This window comes from Berghia stephanieae, chromosome 2, assembly GCF_034508935.2.
Source record: "Berghia stephanieae isolate SIO BIC M18660-M18661 chromosome 2, UCSD_Bste_1.3, whole genome shotgun sequence".
NCBI lineage: Eukaryota > Metazoa > Mollusca > Gastropoda > Nudibranchia > Aeolidiidae > Berghia > Berghia stephanieae.
The window spans coordinates 24571982-24591424 of NC_088361.1; the positions used below are offsets into that span (position 1 = coordinate 24571982).

Consider the following 19443-nt stretch of genomic DNA (forward strand, 5'->3'; position numbering starts at 1 on the left):
AGAGAAGAGGAGAGAGCCGGGCAATGGAGAGAAAGTTCTCTTCTGCTTACCTCATGAGAGTGACTGAATGACTGTTTCAGCATGGTGGGCTGGGGTTGTCCCCTCTTCAGTGAAGAAGATTTACTCCATTTTTGTAAGTTTCCGGCCTCATACTTCTCTTTCTCTCGCTGAAAAAAAAAAGTGAATTGATCAAATCATAAACTACCAAGGTCGATAGATAACTATTTCGTATTGCAGTTGATGCTACATCATATCTATATATATTTTTAAAATGTGTTAATTTTCTGCTAGCCAGCCAGGAGGTGATCAATTCTCATCATATTGGAATAGATTTAGTGTATATTGTGGTATATAATAGCTCAATAAAGAAAGAAGAAAAAAAAACAGCAACAAAATACATCATTGATATACATCATTAAATCTTTCAAAGGCAATTAACAAACACATTAAATGATAACTCTGCATTTACCGACTAAACCAAAATAATGGCAGATGTAGGTTCCCTTGCATTAAAAACAAACAAACAAACAAACAAACAAACAAACAGACAGACACAAACAAAAACAAAACAAAAAACACCAACAAAGAAACAAACAGGGACCCGGGTAAAATTAAATTGGATTCACACAAAGCACATTTGACTCAAATCTATCCTCTCCCTACAAAACCCAACCCCCGAACGCCCTAACATTGCCCCTCCATCAGTGACTGGGTAGCTGAGTCTAAGTTAAAAGGGCGGAAAGCAGTTATAACGGACGCACATCACACTGAAACAAGACATACAAGGCCCTCTTTACGTTTGTATAAAAATATTGTCGAAATTGTCATAAGCAAAGCAACATCAGTCCGTCTCATTCGGAGCTGCACTGGTTCTAGTCGCTGGTGTTTACCTTAGTTACCTCTTTATTCTCTACAAAAAAATAAATAAATAAATAAAATAGAGCCTCGTTTATTTGTTCTTCCAACAAAACGATTTACTTCCGGTGATATAGTATGATCAGCTGGCCCACCCACCACGAAATATTGGGCTTCGTTGATTATCTGGATTTGTCTTCGTAACTTGCATGGCTGTGTTAATTCATCATAATCATAACTCAAAATTAAATGGATAAAAGGAGCAATAATGTTATTTTATCCCCCACCCTTTTCCCTCACCTCAAAAATTTGGTCTTACACGGATGTGTAAGGTAATCAAAGTTATAATTGATACAAGCGGTCAACTTTACATGAAGTGAAGCTAAGAAAACAACAAAAACAAGAGAGAGAGAGAGAGAGAGAGAGAGAGAGAGAGAGAGAGAGAGAGAGAGAGAGAGAGAGAGAGAGAGAGAGAGAGAGAGCGCAAAACCACATAAATGATCTCCCCTGCATATTCTGAGAACCATTCATTTCTGACTGAAAGAAAAATTGCTTCACATTGCTTTTTTAAAATTATTGATCTCATTTTTTAAAATAAAAATAATGACAAGACAAAAGTGTGATTTATATACAATCAAATTATAAAAATATTAGGGTACATAGTGTATCCAAAATGGCAATAATAAAGTTTGAAAATCAAAATAATATAATATAAATCCCTAGCCAGTTGATAATATTTTCCCCCTCTTCTTGCAAAAGGTTAAATCGTGACAACTACGATTTTATCCAGACAGTTGGCATCTATGCACAATGTAGCATTAATAGGATTTACACACACACACACACCCCCCCCCCCCATCCCCCTAAACCCAATACACTAGCACAATCTATTTTTAAAATTGTAATTTGATATTATTGAACATGTTTATCAAATTTCGAATTCTAAATAATGCACTAACCTCGTACACGTTGTAAGAGAATGTAGCATGCAACTTCAATTTCACAGACACAGATCGAACAGCACTCATATTCATAAAAACTAGTCCAGCGTGAACCTTTTATTTGTAAATAATCTAATTTTTTTTTTTTTTAAGGATCAGAAACAAGAGAGGGGTTGGTATTGCAGGTTAGGAGGAAAGAGTCACAAAAAAAACCAGAACTTTCCACCTAATTAACCCGTGAACTGCCGTACTCTGTAAAGACACGTATTTAAAAAGTTGGCCAAAAAAAAAACCAAAAAAAAAAAAAACAACCTCATCCTTAAATATCAATCGATTTAAATGACGTTCATCTTGGCAAAAAGCACTCAAACCTGGGACCTCGCGTTTGAGAGGGTTTTTTTTTTTGCCAAGATGAGGGTCATTTAAATCGATCGACATTTAATTTGATGGACAAGTTTTCTAGCCAACTTTTTGATGGACCAGTTTTTTTTTGGGGCCAAATTTTAAATACGTGTCTTTCCAGAGTACGGCAGTTAACTGGTTAATGTAATACTATACTGGTTCTCTTTCCATACTCAGTCACACCACCTGTTTCACAACGTCATGTCGTTCTTTATTTTTGTGTAAGTAATAATAATTACATAGCATTGATCAACGGGGCATAATGTTTGTTTTTTTTTTTTTTTCAAATGACAAATATAATCCTAAAATACCGATACATCGAAGAATTACGTCCATACACTGCTGTGCACTAACAAAAAGTATGTTTTCCTCTTCTTTCTTGGCCGAAAACTTTCACTTCATAATATATTATTATATCGATAGGGATCCAGACAAATCAATTGGAATGACACTACACTTGTTTCACACGGAAATAGGACAGGGATCGATCACGGATGAAGACGAGAAGTTTTTCCTCCTCCCCCAAGGGGCCACCCAGCTGTGATTGGGTAACTGGGTCAGTTAGGTCTGGCGGAAAGTACTCTGCGATAGACTTCTTGCGTCTTATTCAAGCACTAGCTATTGTCCTTTTCACGCTACAGAAACCAGGATTTATCCCGACTTCGTGTGTCTAATTGCTGTGAAGGACTTCTATTTTGTACATTCCATCGATAGTTTAAGTTGACCACCAACTTGCCAAAAAGGTCTCTAAGCTGGGACTTCATAAAAGCAGTTTATCATTCTGCCCCCCCCCCCCCCCCCCCCCCCCCCCCCCCCCCCCCCCCCCCCCCCCCCCCCAATTTCTTTAAGCGTTATGTTTGTGTAGAATAGTGTAATTATATTACTATTAAAAGCCACAGACCCTCGTGTTAACACAGTATCTAAATATTTATCTATCATAAATGGGAGGTCTTTAGCGGCTATCAATGCCGCTTTGAAAAAACGTACGCACGTTGTGCACCTATTATTAGTTTTGGTGTCATAAAAATGTAACGCTTCATTGAACTACACAAATGATTATTGGCTTTTAAAACTGAGCCTTAACTTTAAGACTTGTTAACTTCTTTGGCACACTGATATGGGAGAGAGGTTAAGTATAATATTTTATTGCAGTCTTTGGGTCCAGAAGCAATCTTATATTTTAAAAAATAAATAAATAAATAAAAGGTACGGAATTTATTATAGACAAATATTTTTAGTTGATATCCGATGGGAAAACGTGCATTAATGACATACTTAAATTGAAAATAAAAAAGCTGTATGTAAACAAACGAATGAATAAATAAATAAATAAATAAATAAATAGAAACATAAATAAATAAATGAATAAATAAATAAATAAATTAATTAATTAATAAACTTAGAAGGAGAAAAAAGTATTAACACATTAACTTATAAAATTGGAACTGAAATTGTTTTTACTATTTCAAAAAGAGGGGGGGGGGGGGGGGGGGGGTCGAAAAACAAAATGAATCGCGGGCTCTAAAAATAAGAAAAACAGAAGTTATTCCGCCAGAATAACACAATAATATCCATTTAGCACTCTGGAAACAGTCTTGACACGAATGTGATACAGTAAAAATAAAAGAGTCCACAAGTCCTGTCACCCTTAATTCCTTCCGAATGCAAAAATGGCTTAGAGTGTCCCTAGTAGACGACAACAATAGCATAACGGAATGGAAACTAAAAACACAAGCACTGAATATTTGTTATAAAGAAGGGAAAGTGAGAGAGAAGGAGGGGGCAGTGAGGGGAGGAAAAGGGGGGGGGGGAGAGATTAACAGGAGCTTCCCTACCGTGATCGATCTCAAGGGGATAATGACATGAGGACACGGGCTGAATATTTTCTGTTATTCCAAAAGTCTGGTGCCAACGGAAAGCTCCGTAATTCGATCTTTGTGAAATGTACAGGTTTTGCACATTTTAATTGTGTGTCTAAACGTTTATACATCCTGATTCGCAACCACATAGATCCGAATATTAATATTTTTAAAGTTTCTTTTTTTTTTAATGACCACTTTGACTCCTCGCAGTGACTGGGTATGTACATACTTCTATATCAAATCTAGAGAAGAGTTGTCTGAGGTTGATAAGCATCAAGACATTTCTGTTCGTTACCCCTGAGTGAGTCCTTCTTGGATAAGGTACTTAGAACACATTACTCCACTCGACTCAGATGTGAATGAGTACCTGGCTTAGGGCAGTGACGGGTATTGTAGGTGTCAGTGCAAAAGACGCCTAGCAGGCCGTTGGTATTGTATGAAACGAAAATATTATGATTCCGTATGACCTAAAGTAGTCCCTCAGAGCCAACATGCCGGAATTTATCCCGGTTTCTATAGCGTGAAACGGACAATAACAATTGCTATCCTTTGGATAGGACGTTAGTCTATCGCAAAGTAAGTTCCGTCAGATCTAACCGAGCCAACTACCCAATCCCTGCTAGGTGGACAGGGGAGGAAATCTCGATCTGCTGGGAGAATAAATGAACCATTGTGAAGCGCATGAGCATGGAAAATATATGGCAATGCATGAAATAAATGTGAACATTTATTTTAATTTTTGAGTATCTGCTTCTTAATCAAATCTTGTGAAGGTTGACAAGCATCTTATCCAGAGAGTAGCAAGCCAATGCTACTGTCAATGTTATTGAGGCCGCAAAAGCTCGGGCTCTATGAGCTCTAAAGGGTGGAATAAAACCACACGCGAATCACAACAACCTAGTATTCAGGTAATATTGTGTGTTAAGACGGTTTGATGATTTGATTAAGAATAAAGAAATTGGAGAGAAGCAGATCTCCAACTTTGATACTGTTGAGGCTAAATTTGGTGATATATCGGATCATCTGTGAGGGGAGCCATTTGGACAGACAAAGGCCGACTTTCCCTCCCAATTCCTCATACTTCTAACACAGCCCCCCACCCTACTCTCTCTCTCTCTCTCTCTCTCTCTCTCTCTCTCTCTCTCTCTCTCTCTCCATGTCTCAATGTCTCCACGTGTTTTGGGGTAAATGAATTAACAGAGATTTCGATTTGCCAATGAGTGAGAGAGAGAGAGAGACCAATGAGTGAGAGAGAGAGAGAGAGAGAGAGAGAGAGAGAGAGAGAAGAGAGAGAGAAATGTTTATATATATATATATATATATATTATATATATATATATATATTATATATATATATATATATATATATATATATATAGATAGAGAGAGAGAGAGAGAGAGAGAGAGAGAGAGAGAGAGAGAGAGAGACGGACAGACAGAATATTAGGGTAAACGGGCGAAATGCGGATTAATCACCAGAGCCCTCACAGCGTATGTTTGTGGTGATTCAAGGAATTCACTGACTGTCCTTTCTCAAATGGGCCGCAGAGATCGATTGAAATCCCCCCCCCCCCCCCCCTAACCCCCAATTACAATGCCAACAACGTCAACACGGTCACGCCAGACGGAACAGATTTCAAATTTAGTCTTCCATATTGTAAAGTGTTTGAAGACGTCCAAAAAAAAAATCTGGTTGCGTGAGAGTATTGACAACGTTGGTAAAGCACTCGCGTGGCAAGTAGAGCCCAGTATAAAATCGATTTTATATTGTATGAACAACCCAGCAATAAACGGGTAGCTAAATTCGTTAGATCTGGCGGGAAGTCACTTACAAAATGGCGATGTCTATCTAGAGGGTAGCAAGCTATTGATAATAAATGTTCTCTCTCTCTCTCTCTCTCTCTCTCTCTCTCTCTCTCTCTCTCTCATCTTCTCTTTCTCTCTCTCTCTACCTCCTCCGACACTCTATCACATTCAGTTGATCAATCGGACGTGCTTTTTTAAACATTGTAATCCGAACGTGAACTTCCAACAAAAACCAACCCAAGGAAAGGTCAACTGACAACTCTATGGACAGTGGATCTGTTATTGGTAGTTGGAGACAGACTATGAACAATAGACTTTTTGGACACATTTGAACTTGTAAAAGAGCAGATCGAGAAAACGTATGAAAATAGAACGAGTGATCAATGTAAATGACTCGACAACTAAGGTGTCAGGTTACAATTCATTTTATGCCTGCCTTTTCCACTCGTTTTTCGGTTTAATTTAGCGTGACACAACTGATCTACGACCCAAGAAACAATAAATCGGAGCGGCTATTGGAACCTGTCCAAGCGCAAACTACGCTCAAATCTTGCAATATAATAGTTGTCCAGAAAAAAAGAAAAAGTAAAAATTTTAAAAAGGTATCCTGAATCCACTCAAAACTGTGAGACGGTACGCAGACATATAGCGACAAAACAACTTTTTGGAAAAATTGGGCCAGAAAATGTTTACCTCCCATTATATCGATATATTAAGATGACTTCTCACTTACGAAACTCTTTATCATCTGAAGTCGACAGTTCGGAACATTTGGCAAGTTCTAGATCATCTTCATCAATCGTAATAGTTTTATGACCAAAAATGTATTTTAACCAAGCACTACCCGTACGTGAAAAGGCACGTATTTAAAAAAAAAATTGGCCATAAAATTCGCCCTTCAAATATCGATCGATTTAAATTGCCCTCATCTTGGCAGAAACTCTCAAACCTGGGACCCCGCGAGGTCGCACCGCTATTTCTAGACATATTAATCAAGTTCTATATTTGAGTGCATCTGAGGTGACCTGTAGGCAGTATCTCTAATGGCACCTCTCTGGTTGCCTAGCCTGTTGGTCATTTGGATACCTGAGTGGTCAGCTCAATTAAGGCATAGAGAACCTTAAGTGTGGAAACGTTTTCGGCCATTGGATGGATTGTCATAATGTAGTAAAACGAGGTGAACCGATAAGTTGTATAGCTGTTACTGTTCTCACAGTTTAAAAAAAAAAAACATTAAAAAAAAAACGAAAAAAAAAAACAACCGACAAAACAAAAACAAAAACAACAGAACGGTAGGATTTCGTATAAGTATAAGGTTACGTATAGTCAAATCGACCCTGCCCATTAAGGGTTAAAAGTGCCTCCAACAATAATATATACAAAAGGAGGCAGCGTGACATAGCGATATGGCCTCTGCTTCGAATTCGTACCCAAAAGATACCGAGTCCAACTCCTCGCCGTGCTCTGTGGCCTTAAGCAAGTCACCTCGCCCTAACTCATTTTTGCGGCGCAGCACTGCGGCATTCCAGTCTTGCCTTGGAATACACCCTATAGACAAATTTACTCGTGGGGCGGGATAAATAAAATGGTTTTTTTCTTTATTTTATTTGTTATATAATGTGGCCGGTGGTCCTTAGGTATTGAACTCGACTTTGGAATGGTAGGTCTCTGGCAAAGTAGAATCCCCGGAAAAGGCTCTTTACTAACTCAAATTCTCTGAAAATACTCAAGTGTAAAATGAATATCTGGCTGCTTATAAGGGCGGTGTCTCTTTGGGAGAAAAATCTTGTAATAGCGACTCATAGGCGTCATGACTTGCCTTACATTTACGTGGCTTGGGACCCCTTTATAAAGCGTTTGGACCTCATTTAGATTTAGTGTATAGTGCGCTATATAAAAGCTCAAGTTTTATTTTTAAAGTTATCTTTTTTTTTCTTTTTTTCACGGCGGAGGATGTAAACATTCAACAATAACAAGGCCACTTCATTGACAGCAAGAAACACTGACATTTAAATCCTCCACAATAAATAAAATTTCGTTTCCCCGTGAAACATCTGTCCATTAAAATCAGGACGTTTACGACCGTCAAGTTGACGGGTGAGAGCGGGAAGGAGGAGGAGGATCGGATCCGCTATGAAATTTATCACACGGTGACATTCGAAATAAATTTATAACGCATCGAACTAGAGATTTTAAAAACGTATGACCGTGATTTTTTGTATGACTTTTTTTTTTTTTTTTTTTTTTTTTGTGGAAAACAAATTAATATTCTTGTAGAGAACTTGCTTCCTGTCTGAAGTCAAGATTGTCTCTGACCCTAAGTCCACCCAACAATGATTGTGTAGTCTATTTGATCTGGTAAAAAGTACTTTGTGATAGACTAGCATCCTATCCCTAGGAAAGCAAGCAAACGGTACTGCGAAACTGAGGTATTGCGGCTCTGAAGGACAAAAGAGATAGATGGATAGATAGATAGATAGATAGATAGATAGATAGATAGATAGATAGATAGTATAGATAGATAGTGTGTGTGTCTGTGTGTGTGTGTGTGTGTGTGGAGAGAGAGAGAGAGAGAGAGAGAGAGAGAGAGAGAGAGAGAGAGAGAGAGAGAGAGAGAGAGAGAGAGAGAGAGAGAGACCAATCACAAAACGTTACCAATCGACTTAAAACGGTATTTAAAATTGGAGTGCGGAATTGTAGACAAAATCTTGAGTAAAGTTTATATGATTCATTTGGATAGATTTAACATAATTTCTTCAGGAGACAGAAACTAAAAGGCATCTTTCCTGGCCATTTCAAATTTAAAACATGGTGGTGGTGGTGGTGGTGGTGTGGGGGGGGGGGGGGGGGCATCAGTTCACTCCGACATATCGTTTTACAGCGGTGATGTCACTCCTCCCCGCTCCCTCACGAGGGAAAAATGCAAATATGTAGTTTCCTTTCCCATTACATTAATAATTAAAAACAGATAAAGACATTAAAATTGAAGAGCAAGAAAGACAAACCGTAGAAATAATTGGATTCAGTCTTAAATCTACTTTTTCAAAAGGAAGCAGTAACAGCGATACGACTTCAAAGAAGCCCAAGTCGCATCGCTGATACAGCTCTGTGCGAAAACTGATGAAGAAATTGTTTGAAGAAATCTATTCCTCGCTTAAAATGGTTGGGAAAAAAATAATAAAATACCACAGCAATTAACAGCTTTCTGACAAATCTGACGGACATAATTTTGCGATAGACTAACGTCCTGCTCAAAGGTTAGCAAGCAATTGCTATTGTCTGTTTCATGCTATAGAATTCCCGATTAACTCTGGCTCCATGGGCCTAAAGGCGTAAAAAACAATGAATTCTCTCTCAATACTCGTTTCCTTGATAAATGTGGTTCAACATATAAATTTTAAAATATTGTTAACTGTATCAACGAGTAGGAACTAACAAAACAAAATATAATAATAATAATAATAATAATAATAATAATAATAATAATAATAATAATAATGGATGGCATTTGTATAGCGCATTTTCAAAATTATATAATACTCAATGCGCTTTACATTGGTTGAAATAAAATGCGCCTTTTCCAAGGACTCAACTATGCGCCGAGCGCGAGACTCGAACCCTGGACCTTCCGATCCGAAAGCGAGTATCATACCACAAGACCACATAGCCGCACAGGATAAGTACTCCAGAGTTTGATAATAAATGAAGTAATCACTTCATTTCAGATATAGAAAACTTACAAACGATATGAGTCGGCGGAGACTTTCAAAACGACCATTCAGAGAAAACTGCAATATTTTATCATTTATTTAGTTGAGTTAAAGAGGAAAATACGAATTGTTTGTCTCACAGAACAATACCCTGAGTATTTTAAAACTTCAGACTGTGTTTGGTGGATCTAATGAGTCCTAGAGATTGCTTGAGAAAATTCATTTTCTATCGGGATATGACTTAGCATGTGTTGAAAGTCGTCTCCTCAAACATAAGCACCAATTACTCTAAATACAAATGACAAACTTAATATTTACTCTCTCTTATTAAAAATCATGGAACTTACCTATTTATTTTTTTCCACATAGTACAATAAGAAATGTCAAAATAAATTTTCACCTTTTAACTTTACGCAGTGGGGCACACACACACAACAAATTAAATCAGTAGAAAATAATTTTGCATGTAACATCGACAGAACATGACACATGAATTAACCCACCAAAGACCGATCCAAAATCGATCTGTGCAAAACACATGTCAGTAATAAATAGAGAACAGCAGCGCGACGCCAGCACACTCCCTCCCCTCCTCTAGTAATGACAAAACAAGTGTCTTTAACTATTCAAATTTCAAGTTGTCAGCTGTACTGCCGTACAACGACAAATCACATTTCAATTCTTCATTCTTTTTTTTTTTCAGATTTTTTTTTTTTACTTCAAACGATATTGATAAATTGAAACGGCCCCAAACGTTGAACTGTCTTCAACCTAACGCCTCCTCCAAAACATGATGACTCGTATAAAGTCTGAAGTTTAAGACTTTTCGACAAGTAGGCGGTCATCATAATTTTTTATTATGAGGCCCATTTCTTCTTTCTTTTTTTTTTCTTAAAAAAGGTGCAAAAACAGCTGTAGTCTACCCACTGCAAATATGACAACCATTTTTAAGTCTAAAATTTAAGACTTTTTATTAAGCTAGTTGGGGTTTATCTAAGTCTTCAATTCAGGAAGTTAAAAACAATTCTGGCCAATTTGTTCTGTTTATTTCAAAGATTTTTGCCAACGAACCACAGAGCAGTAGTCCTAAATATGACAACGCGGTTTTAACAATATTTGTTGACAGAAACGGGTACTGTCAACTGATCTATCGTTAAAGCACTGAGAACAATTCTGGATGGCAATGATATCGCATGAATCGCAGATTATCAGTGTTTGGCAATGTACTTAACACTGGATAGATATGGATAAGAATGACAGGCCTCATAAAGATTCAGAAAAGAAAAAAAAAAAAGAAAGAAAGAAAAGATAAATAAAAAGAAACATATGTTTGTTTGCTTGTTTTAAAGGGTTTCAAGGCGCTTCCAACACATTAAGGTCATATCAGCGCCAGTAATAAGGAAGAAAATGGGATAGTAAAACGTTCCAGATTTACAATTAAAGCACCTAAAAAAAACGGTGAAACAAAGGGGAATTGGTTCAAATAATAAATAGGTAACAGCTGTAGATTCCAAAAGAACACTACCAAAGTACGTAGTTTGAAATCACATAAAAGTCTCATCCAGACACAAGCACAGGTCCACATTAAGAGGAACACACTCAAATGTTTACAAATCATATAATATAATATATGAACAAAACATAATAAATAACATAACAGAGATGATTTACAACACCAAAAAAAGTCATCTCCCAAAACTCTACAATTGACTGTTTCCCTAGGGTATCCGGCCAGAACAAAACCAAGTAATCTCATTCCAAGACAAAGATAGAAAGCATGTTGGAAAACAGATAAAAGGAGACAGAAGACACAGTAAGTGCCTCCCTGCCCACTATGGGAGGTCAGGAACCCAACCCAGAAAAAGAAACTTAGAAATAGGGGGAGAACGAAAAAGGGAAAGACAGAAAGAAAGAAAGAGAGTGAGTGTGTATGAGAGAGAGAGAGAGAGAGAGAGAGAGAGAGAGAGAGAGAGAGAGAGAGAGAAAGAGAGAGAGAGAGAGAGAGAGAGAGAGAGAGAGAGAGAGAGAGAGAGAAAGAGAGATGGATGGATACAGCGACCGAGAGATAGATAGATAGATAGATAGATAGATAGATAGATAGAGAGAGAGAGAGAGAGAGAGAGAGAGAGAGAGAGAGAGAGAGAGAGAGAGAGAGAGAGAGAGGGAGAGAGAGAGATATGCCAAAAGCATCAAATGACATTTCAGTATATTATTTTGTATTAAAAAAACAACATAAAAAACATTCCACCGTTTTTTCTACGCAATGCCAATTTAGATTCAAAAGAATGTACAAACTGCAGTCAATTTTAAACTCTTAAATAATAACAAATTTTAAAATATAAACAAACAAACAAAAAAGGGGACCTGTTACATCACTCAATATCCACCAATTTGATTAAAGCATAGTGTCAGCCACAACATTCACAATCATTGTAATCATATCTTTTTAAAACTTTGCATCCTGCAATATGGGAATTCCTTTGTAATTTATCAACAAAGTCGCCAAGTCTTTCTACACATTTCTCCCAATGATGGACGGGTAAATGTCTCCCGTCCCCGAAGAAACTCTCGTAAAGGAATTTCAGCTGTTTCCACATGGTTCATGACTGCTTCATCAATGACAAGGCGTCTCAGTGACCCGAAGTGGTGAAAATTCAAATGTGCGAGGCCAGTACTGTGTTGAGAATGACGTTAATCCCTCCCAACCATATTATGTTTCTAATTCTATCCATTTTTGTTGTTTTAGCCTCCTGTCTTGATGAATCAGCTCATAGACCCGCTTAACATTGTCCTTAAACGACGGGCTGAGTAAACCCTCATCATAAACACTTTCAATTTCAAGCTTAGTCATTTAAAAATAAAATCACAACTCTTATCTCCAACTTGACCAAGTTTCACCTATAGCTGCTTCAAATCGTGTGTAAAATACATATGCTGCATTCTGCTACGGACACTTTTGGGGAATATCTTAAATGGTATAAAAACCTATGCCTTTTTTCAGAAGTGAAAATCAATAATGGTTGATGAGTTATGGAAATTTTTCAATTAATTCTGAAAGAGCACTCATGACAGGAGACATTACGCTATTATTATTCTTGTTGTTTTTGGGTTTTTTTCAATAATGACAAGCACTTATAATATTACACCAATATGTGAGAATGTGAATAAAGAAACGTTTCCACAGACTAAAATTTGATCCACCTACAGGACTCGCACCGGGACCGAGAGACCTACACGTCAGTCGACAAGTGTCTTATCAACAGACCAGAAAATTGCAAATAATAAGACTTAAACATTAAGCTTTCTCTAACTTTAAGGTTTTGTTTTAAAAATAGGAGAAAAAAAAAATCAAATAATTCCTGCAATAAAAAATCGGTATATTTTACAATATTATGATATCAACTGAGGTCGTCAGAGAGGCAGACGTACTTTTAACTAAACATGAAGGGAGATAATCTCAAAAAATGGTTACAAAAACAATTTCGCAGGATACTCTCACTTCATGGTACTTTATGTCGCCGGTAACAAACTGCTGTTTTATTAAAGAACACAGTAGGTTAACATTGCATGTACTGTGTTTTTTAAAACAACAGCATAACAGCAATACTTATGTTATACTACCGATTTTCTAGCCTCCGCAAAATGTACCGTTTAATGTGTTAGTAATACAACAAATTTTACTTATAATTTAAAGGACAAAATTTTCCCTGAGACACTGATTTAAAACATGTAAAGGCATTTGGACAATCTGTAACAAATAGCTGGATATTTCTTAAAATACCAAAAACAACAACAATAGTAATAATAATAATAATAATAATAATAATAATAATAATAATAATAATAATAATAATAATAATAATAATAATAATAATAATAATAATAATAAAATAAATAAAAATTCCCTTTATTCATCCCCATGGGGAAATTTGTCTTTAGGGTCTACTCCAAGGGAAGACTGGAATAACCCAGGCATCAGCCGCAAAGTGAGCTAGGGCGAGGTGACTTGCTCAAGGCCACACAGCGCAGCGGCGGGTGATTGAACGCGGTACCTTTCGGGTACGAAGCAAAGACTGTACCACTGAGCCACACTGCCCCAAAGGGTCACTACATAACAACACTAATCACCGCCCCATCAGTGACATAGCGGAAGTAAGAACGTAAATAAATAAACAACACTGAACTCTCGAAAGAAAAACCATTCTACAGATAAATGCCGACTGATGAAATGGAGAACAAAGAAACGATTGTTTCAGCAAAAAATATGTGAGTGAAATCATTAAATATTTAAATATATATATATATATATATATATATATTATATATATATATATATATATATATATATATATATATATATATATATATATATATATATATATTCAATGTATTCGTGTGTGTGATCAGTTTTCAATTTAAAGAATTTTGTTTAATTGTTTGTAAAAGAAAATTATGTTTTTCTTTTTTAATCTCAACATTCACCTACATTTTTAAACCTTCCTTATCACACTTACTAACCATGGCGACACCTACAACTCTACAAATCCACTCTAAACATTTGGTACAACTCAAATACTATACTTTTAACTTTTGCAACTCTTTACCTGCAGACATATCTCCTATTGCCACCCAATTATCAATAGCAACCTACAAAAAAAACTAACTCTGTAATCACATTCATTTGTTAAGACGGTGCCATCGTGATAGTGTCAGCTATCTTTCCCTTTTAATGAGTATACTGGGCTTTCAAGTCTTTTCATTTCTATATGTATTTTGGCCAATTGATCATCTATTTGCCGGGTTAGTTTTTCATTCTGTTATTATAATTAATATTATTATTATTATTATTATCTTATCGTCATTTTATCTAGTAACTTATTAATTTATTTATCTTTTAATTAAAAATTCGCATCTTTGCTTCTATATTTAATTTTGATCAGCACCAAATTGTACTGTAACAAAATACTTCTTTTATATTCTTTGCCAACTTGACTACAAGACTTCCACTTAAGTTTACTCTATTTATGATTCATTTTAGAATAATATAGTTTTGTCTTTTGTTTTTTTATTTTATTTATCTCTCACTTTTATTTAAAAAATAACTTTGAAACACATCCTTCCTCTCCCATTCTTCCACTTTCTTTCTGTCTACAGATTAAAAAAAAAAAATCTTAACAGGGTAGGTAGGGGGCCAATAATAACACATTATTACTTCATCTCATTGTCGCTCTCTCTCTCTCTCTCTCTCTCTCTCTCTCTCCCCTTGCACACACACACACACACATATATATATATATACACACACACACATATTTACCTATAATGTTTCAACTATTATGACAATCTAATATATATACATTACGTGTTTTCTTGAAAAAGGCCAAAGGCCGAAACGTCGTTTGTTTTGTGTTGTTCCCTTATTTATGAGTCAGATTTACTCTCTTTATCTTTCTTTCCAAGGCCATGAAAGCATACTTCACACAATCAGGTCAAAACAAATATTGAGGCAGGCCAACAACAAATATTCACACAATATTAAACAGAGACTTGAAGTGTCTGGAGAACCATGAAGAGTTAAGGTTGGAAAAAGATCTTGCAGACCTTTAGTCCCTCGCAAAAGATAGAGACCAATGGATGGAATTCGTCAATAAAATTAGAGAAGCTGCCGAGGCATCCTAGTCAGTTGATTAGGAGGAGGACAGCAATAAGTCAGTAAGTCAATCCCCAAGTACAGTGTTGACGTATTACCCTACCCAAGTAAAAAGTAACTTACCCATAAAAAAACAACTAGTAATGAGACTTTATTTCTAAAGCACCAACTCCCATTCAAAGGGTGACTCATAGAAAAACTAGTATTTGGATAAAGTTTTAAAAAGAGGGAAAGAAAGAAAAAAACTGTAAAAATCTTACCTTTTGCATGATAGCATATCCCTCTGAAAATCGTCGATTATCTTCTGTCCTTTTATTAGCGCGGTCACGTCGAAATTGATCCAGAATTTGTCTGATATAAGGATCATCTTCATTCTCAACTTCATCATCGTCATCGTCATCATCTTCATCAGACTCTCTGTGTGGAAAGAAAGGCGCGGGTGGTGCTGAGGGGGACCTAAATGCAGATGGAGGGGACACTGAAGCATCAGGAAATGCCCTGGGACTCAATTTGCCCATTGTTTCTAAATCAACAGTTTCTGGTTGACAGAGAGTTGGTGTTTTCTGACGACTCAAAGGAGCAGACACAGGACGAGGAACCTGGAAGGCAGAACGGACCATATTGGTGGCGGTTGGGTGATGATGACTAGACCCTGGGGGTGGTTCTGAAGGTACAGCAAATACATGTTCTGAAGGCTGACTTCCTTCGAGAATGGCCTGCCCATTTTCAGCCACAGAGAGTGACAGGACAGGATTTCCAACTGCAGAGTCCCTGTCACTTTCCAAATGTTGATTCTGTTCTTGAAGCTGTCTCTGCCTGGCTTGAAGTAGTCTCTGCATGCTTTGCCGCATGTCATCCATGGTAACTGATGAGGGAGTGAGGTCTGCTGTGGATCGAGATCTCATTTTGTGGGCTGGGTCTGGCATAGCTCTTGGTGTGAGTTTGTTCAGGGCCGCTTGGCTGCTCTGCCAACATTCCTCACTACTGGTCGAGTTGTTCAAACCTGATATGTAACAAGAACTTATTAGATCATGGCATTTATAATTTGAGATAACTCCATACAATATAGAGGTTTATCGTAGGCACTTATAAGTCAATTGTTATGGGTGGGAATTGAAAATTATGGTTCCAGAGGGAAAAGTGGATCCACCCAAACCTAGCGCTGCTCAAAATTTCTTGTTGTTATCAATATATATATATATATGTAGTATAACGGAAAAAGAAGTCAAAATTGTATTGTCGTGTTCGGAATTGATGATGTAGCCATAATAGTAATTATGATAATGTGGTGGCAGTAGCAGTGATTACGATGATGATGATGATGACGATGATAAAAGTAACAAATGATAATGTTATCAATATTAAAATTATTAATAAAATTATTATTGATAAATTACAAATAAATCATTAATAATTATTATTGTGCTGATGACGTACTGGTAGTCATAGTTGTAGTAGTGATGATGATGTTCTGGTAGTAGTTGTGGTGATGTTGGCACTGTACTGGTAGTATTGATTGTAGTGGATTTAGTAGTGATGAAGATTTGGTTGTGGTGGTTGTAGTAGTGGTTTTAGTGATGTTGATGTGGTGTGGTGGTGGTTATAGTACTGATAGTAGTGATAATGATGAGATGGTGGTAGTTGTTGTAGTGGCAGTAGAGGTGAGGATGTGGTGGTTGTAGTAGTGGTATTGGTGATGATGATGTGGTGGAGGTGGTTGAAGTAATGGTAGTAGTGATGATGAGGTGGTGGTGGTTGTAGTAGTACTGGTAGTAAAGATGATAATGTTGTGGTGGTCGTGGTTGTAGCAAAAAAAAAAAAACACAAAAAACAAACAAAATTGAGATTTTATATAGCGATTATTGAATTTCAGTAGAGATGTTGATGTGGTGGCAGTGGTAGTGGTACTAGTGATGATGATATGATGAAAATGCTGGTTGTAGTAGTGGTAGTAGTGATGATCGTAGTCATGGTGGTGGTGGTGGGGTGGTTATAGTAGTGGTAGTTGTAATGATGATGTGGTGATGGTAGTGTGTGTGTGTGTGTGTGTGTGGGTGGTGTGGGGGGGGGGGGGGGGGGTTGTAGTAATAATGATAATGATGTGGTGTTGTTGTAGAAGTGGTGGTAGTGATGATCATGATGGTGGTGGTGGTGGTAGTGGTTGTAGTGATGATATTGATGTGTTGGTTGTGATGGTAGTAGTATTGATGATCTGGTTGTGGTGGTAGTATAGTGGTAGTAGTGATGAAGACGTGGAGCCAGTGGTGGCTGTAGTAATGGTATTAGAGATGATATCGTGGTTGCGGTAGTTATAGTAGTGGTAGTTGTGATGATGATGATATGGAGGTGGTTGTAGTAGTAGTAGTAATAACGATTATGATGTGGTTGTTTTGGTGGTGGTAGTGATGATCTGTTGTGGTGGTGCTTGCAGCAGTGGTAGTAGTATTAATGATGTGGTGTGGTGGTGGTTCTAGTAGTGGTAGTAGGGATGATGAAGATGCTACTGCTGAGGGTGGTGGTAGTCGTGATTGAGGTAGTGGTAGCAGTGATGATGATGATGTGGTGATGATGGCAGTGCTAGTAATGATGAAAGTAATCTAGTGGTGGTTAAGGTTGTAATAGTAGTAGTGGTTGTAATGGTAGTCATGATGATAATGATGATGAATGGAAATCAAAATGGAAAATAGCGAGTTTTCAGCGGAACCCTGATTTCAATTCAGTGGGAAACGGCTAAATAGTGAGAAATTCCCACCTGTGATTGTATTAAAGGATATTAAATGGGACACATCATTGTCAGTTATATCACCAGAATACTCAACCAATAAATTAATCGGCTCAAATGGACTGGGTTTGCGTTCACCTGATTTTATTCCACATCAGTACCGCGACTGTATTATATCACTACGATACAAAACTGTCAAAAAAGCTACTTTTACTAACGAAGAGAGAGAGAGAGAGAGAGAGAGAGAGAGAGAGAGAGAGAGAGAGAGAGAGAGAGAGAGAGAGAGAGAGAGAGAGAGAGAGAGAGAGAGAGAGAGCATTGCTAAGAACTTGAATGAGATTAAAATATAAAGAGGAATTCATTGCAGGTATGTATGTCAAAAGAGTTACATGCCTTTGGTAACAGATTTATTAAGAAATTATATTCATTTTTCATACTCACCCCTTCGTAATTCGTAACTTGAAAGTGGTCTCTGGGCAGAGTGAGGAGCTCTTGGAGTTCCAGATCCAAAAGTATCAGGTGAAAGATGGTGAGTGACAGACATTCCACTTGTGTCAATGGTAGCTGCTGAGCTGCCACTGCTGTTTGAGTTTGGCAAATCCACCACACAAACCTGTGAATTTTCAGCAAAGAGAAGACACCACTAAGCAAAAAATCTTTAAAAATAAAAAATCTATTATTTTAAGCGTTCAGTAAGCATTCTGTAAACACAGAAAACACCACAGTTAAGAGGAAAGGTGCAACAACATAATGATGAATTTTGTCATTAACAGAGACCCCGTTCTAGAATTTTGAAAAAGAGAGTAAAGACAGCTGAAAAGGAGGAAATAGGGCGCGACGTGTAGAATTTCAAATAAATCGGCCTAGATTGTTGCTCTTAATTTCACAACACCATAATTTTAGCTTATATTTAATTACTGGTTACTTCGGTTACTGTAAAAAATTCCTCAGTTGAGACATAGAATCAAACACACACCTGCTCATTCTGTTCCAATGGAGCATCCTCACGCCCAAAGCCTAAACCGCTATCACTGTTACTATTGTTCCCGTTGCTGCTGCTGTTACTATTAATCCTCTGTGCATGTCGGACAGGATCAGCAAAAGCATGGGATTGTACGATTTCATTGTCAAACTGTCGCGGGGGGCCATCTCGGTATAGATTGGCAATGCAAAGGATAAGGGATGTGGCTGACACAGGGAACTCGTCACATCTTCTGGTTTGAGGATGAGTGGTACATCTTATCTGAGAGGAAAAAAAGGAAGCAAAATCAAAGTCAGATCATCAAATCATATTTTTATTTAGAAAATTCATCTAATTTGCATTATTACAAGAATGAACTGATTAATTATCAAGGTCCCATAATAGCAATAAAGGAAGAATTGTAGTCCTTTGACATCATTCTGTCCAGGGAGATTAAGATTTTTTTTAACATAAAGCTAAAAAGACTGTACCAATTACTTGCCACCCTTTAGATCTCTTTATACTGATTTATTG

General features: G+C 37.1%; 1 protein-coding gene across 2 annotated transcripts in view; it reads right to left on the bottom strand.

Moving 5' to 3' along the window:
- Nucleotides 1–19443, bottom strand: part of LOC144964544 (regulator of G-protein signaling 12-like) — an 82375-nt gene that overhangs the window by 55167 nt on the left and 7765 nt on the right. For both annotated transcript variants that reach the window (XM_078898963.1, XM_078898962.1), the window contains exons 4-7: nucleotides 18925–19191; nucleotides 18390–18561; nucleotides 15487–16229; nucleotides 51–167 (exon numbers count right to left, since the gene is read on the bottom strand). In XM_078898963.1, coding sequence (XP_078755089.1) covers nucleotides 51–167; nucleotides 15487–16229; nucleotides 18390–18561; nucleotides 18925–19191 — 1299 coding nt within the window. The remainder of the gene's footprint in view (nucleotides 1–50; nucleotides 168–15486; nucleotides 16230–18389; nucleotides 18562–18924; nucleotides 19192–19443) is intronic.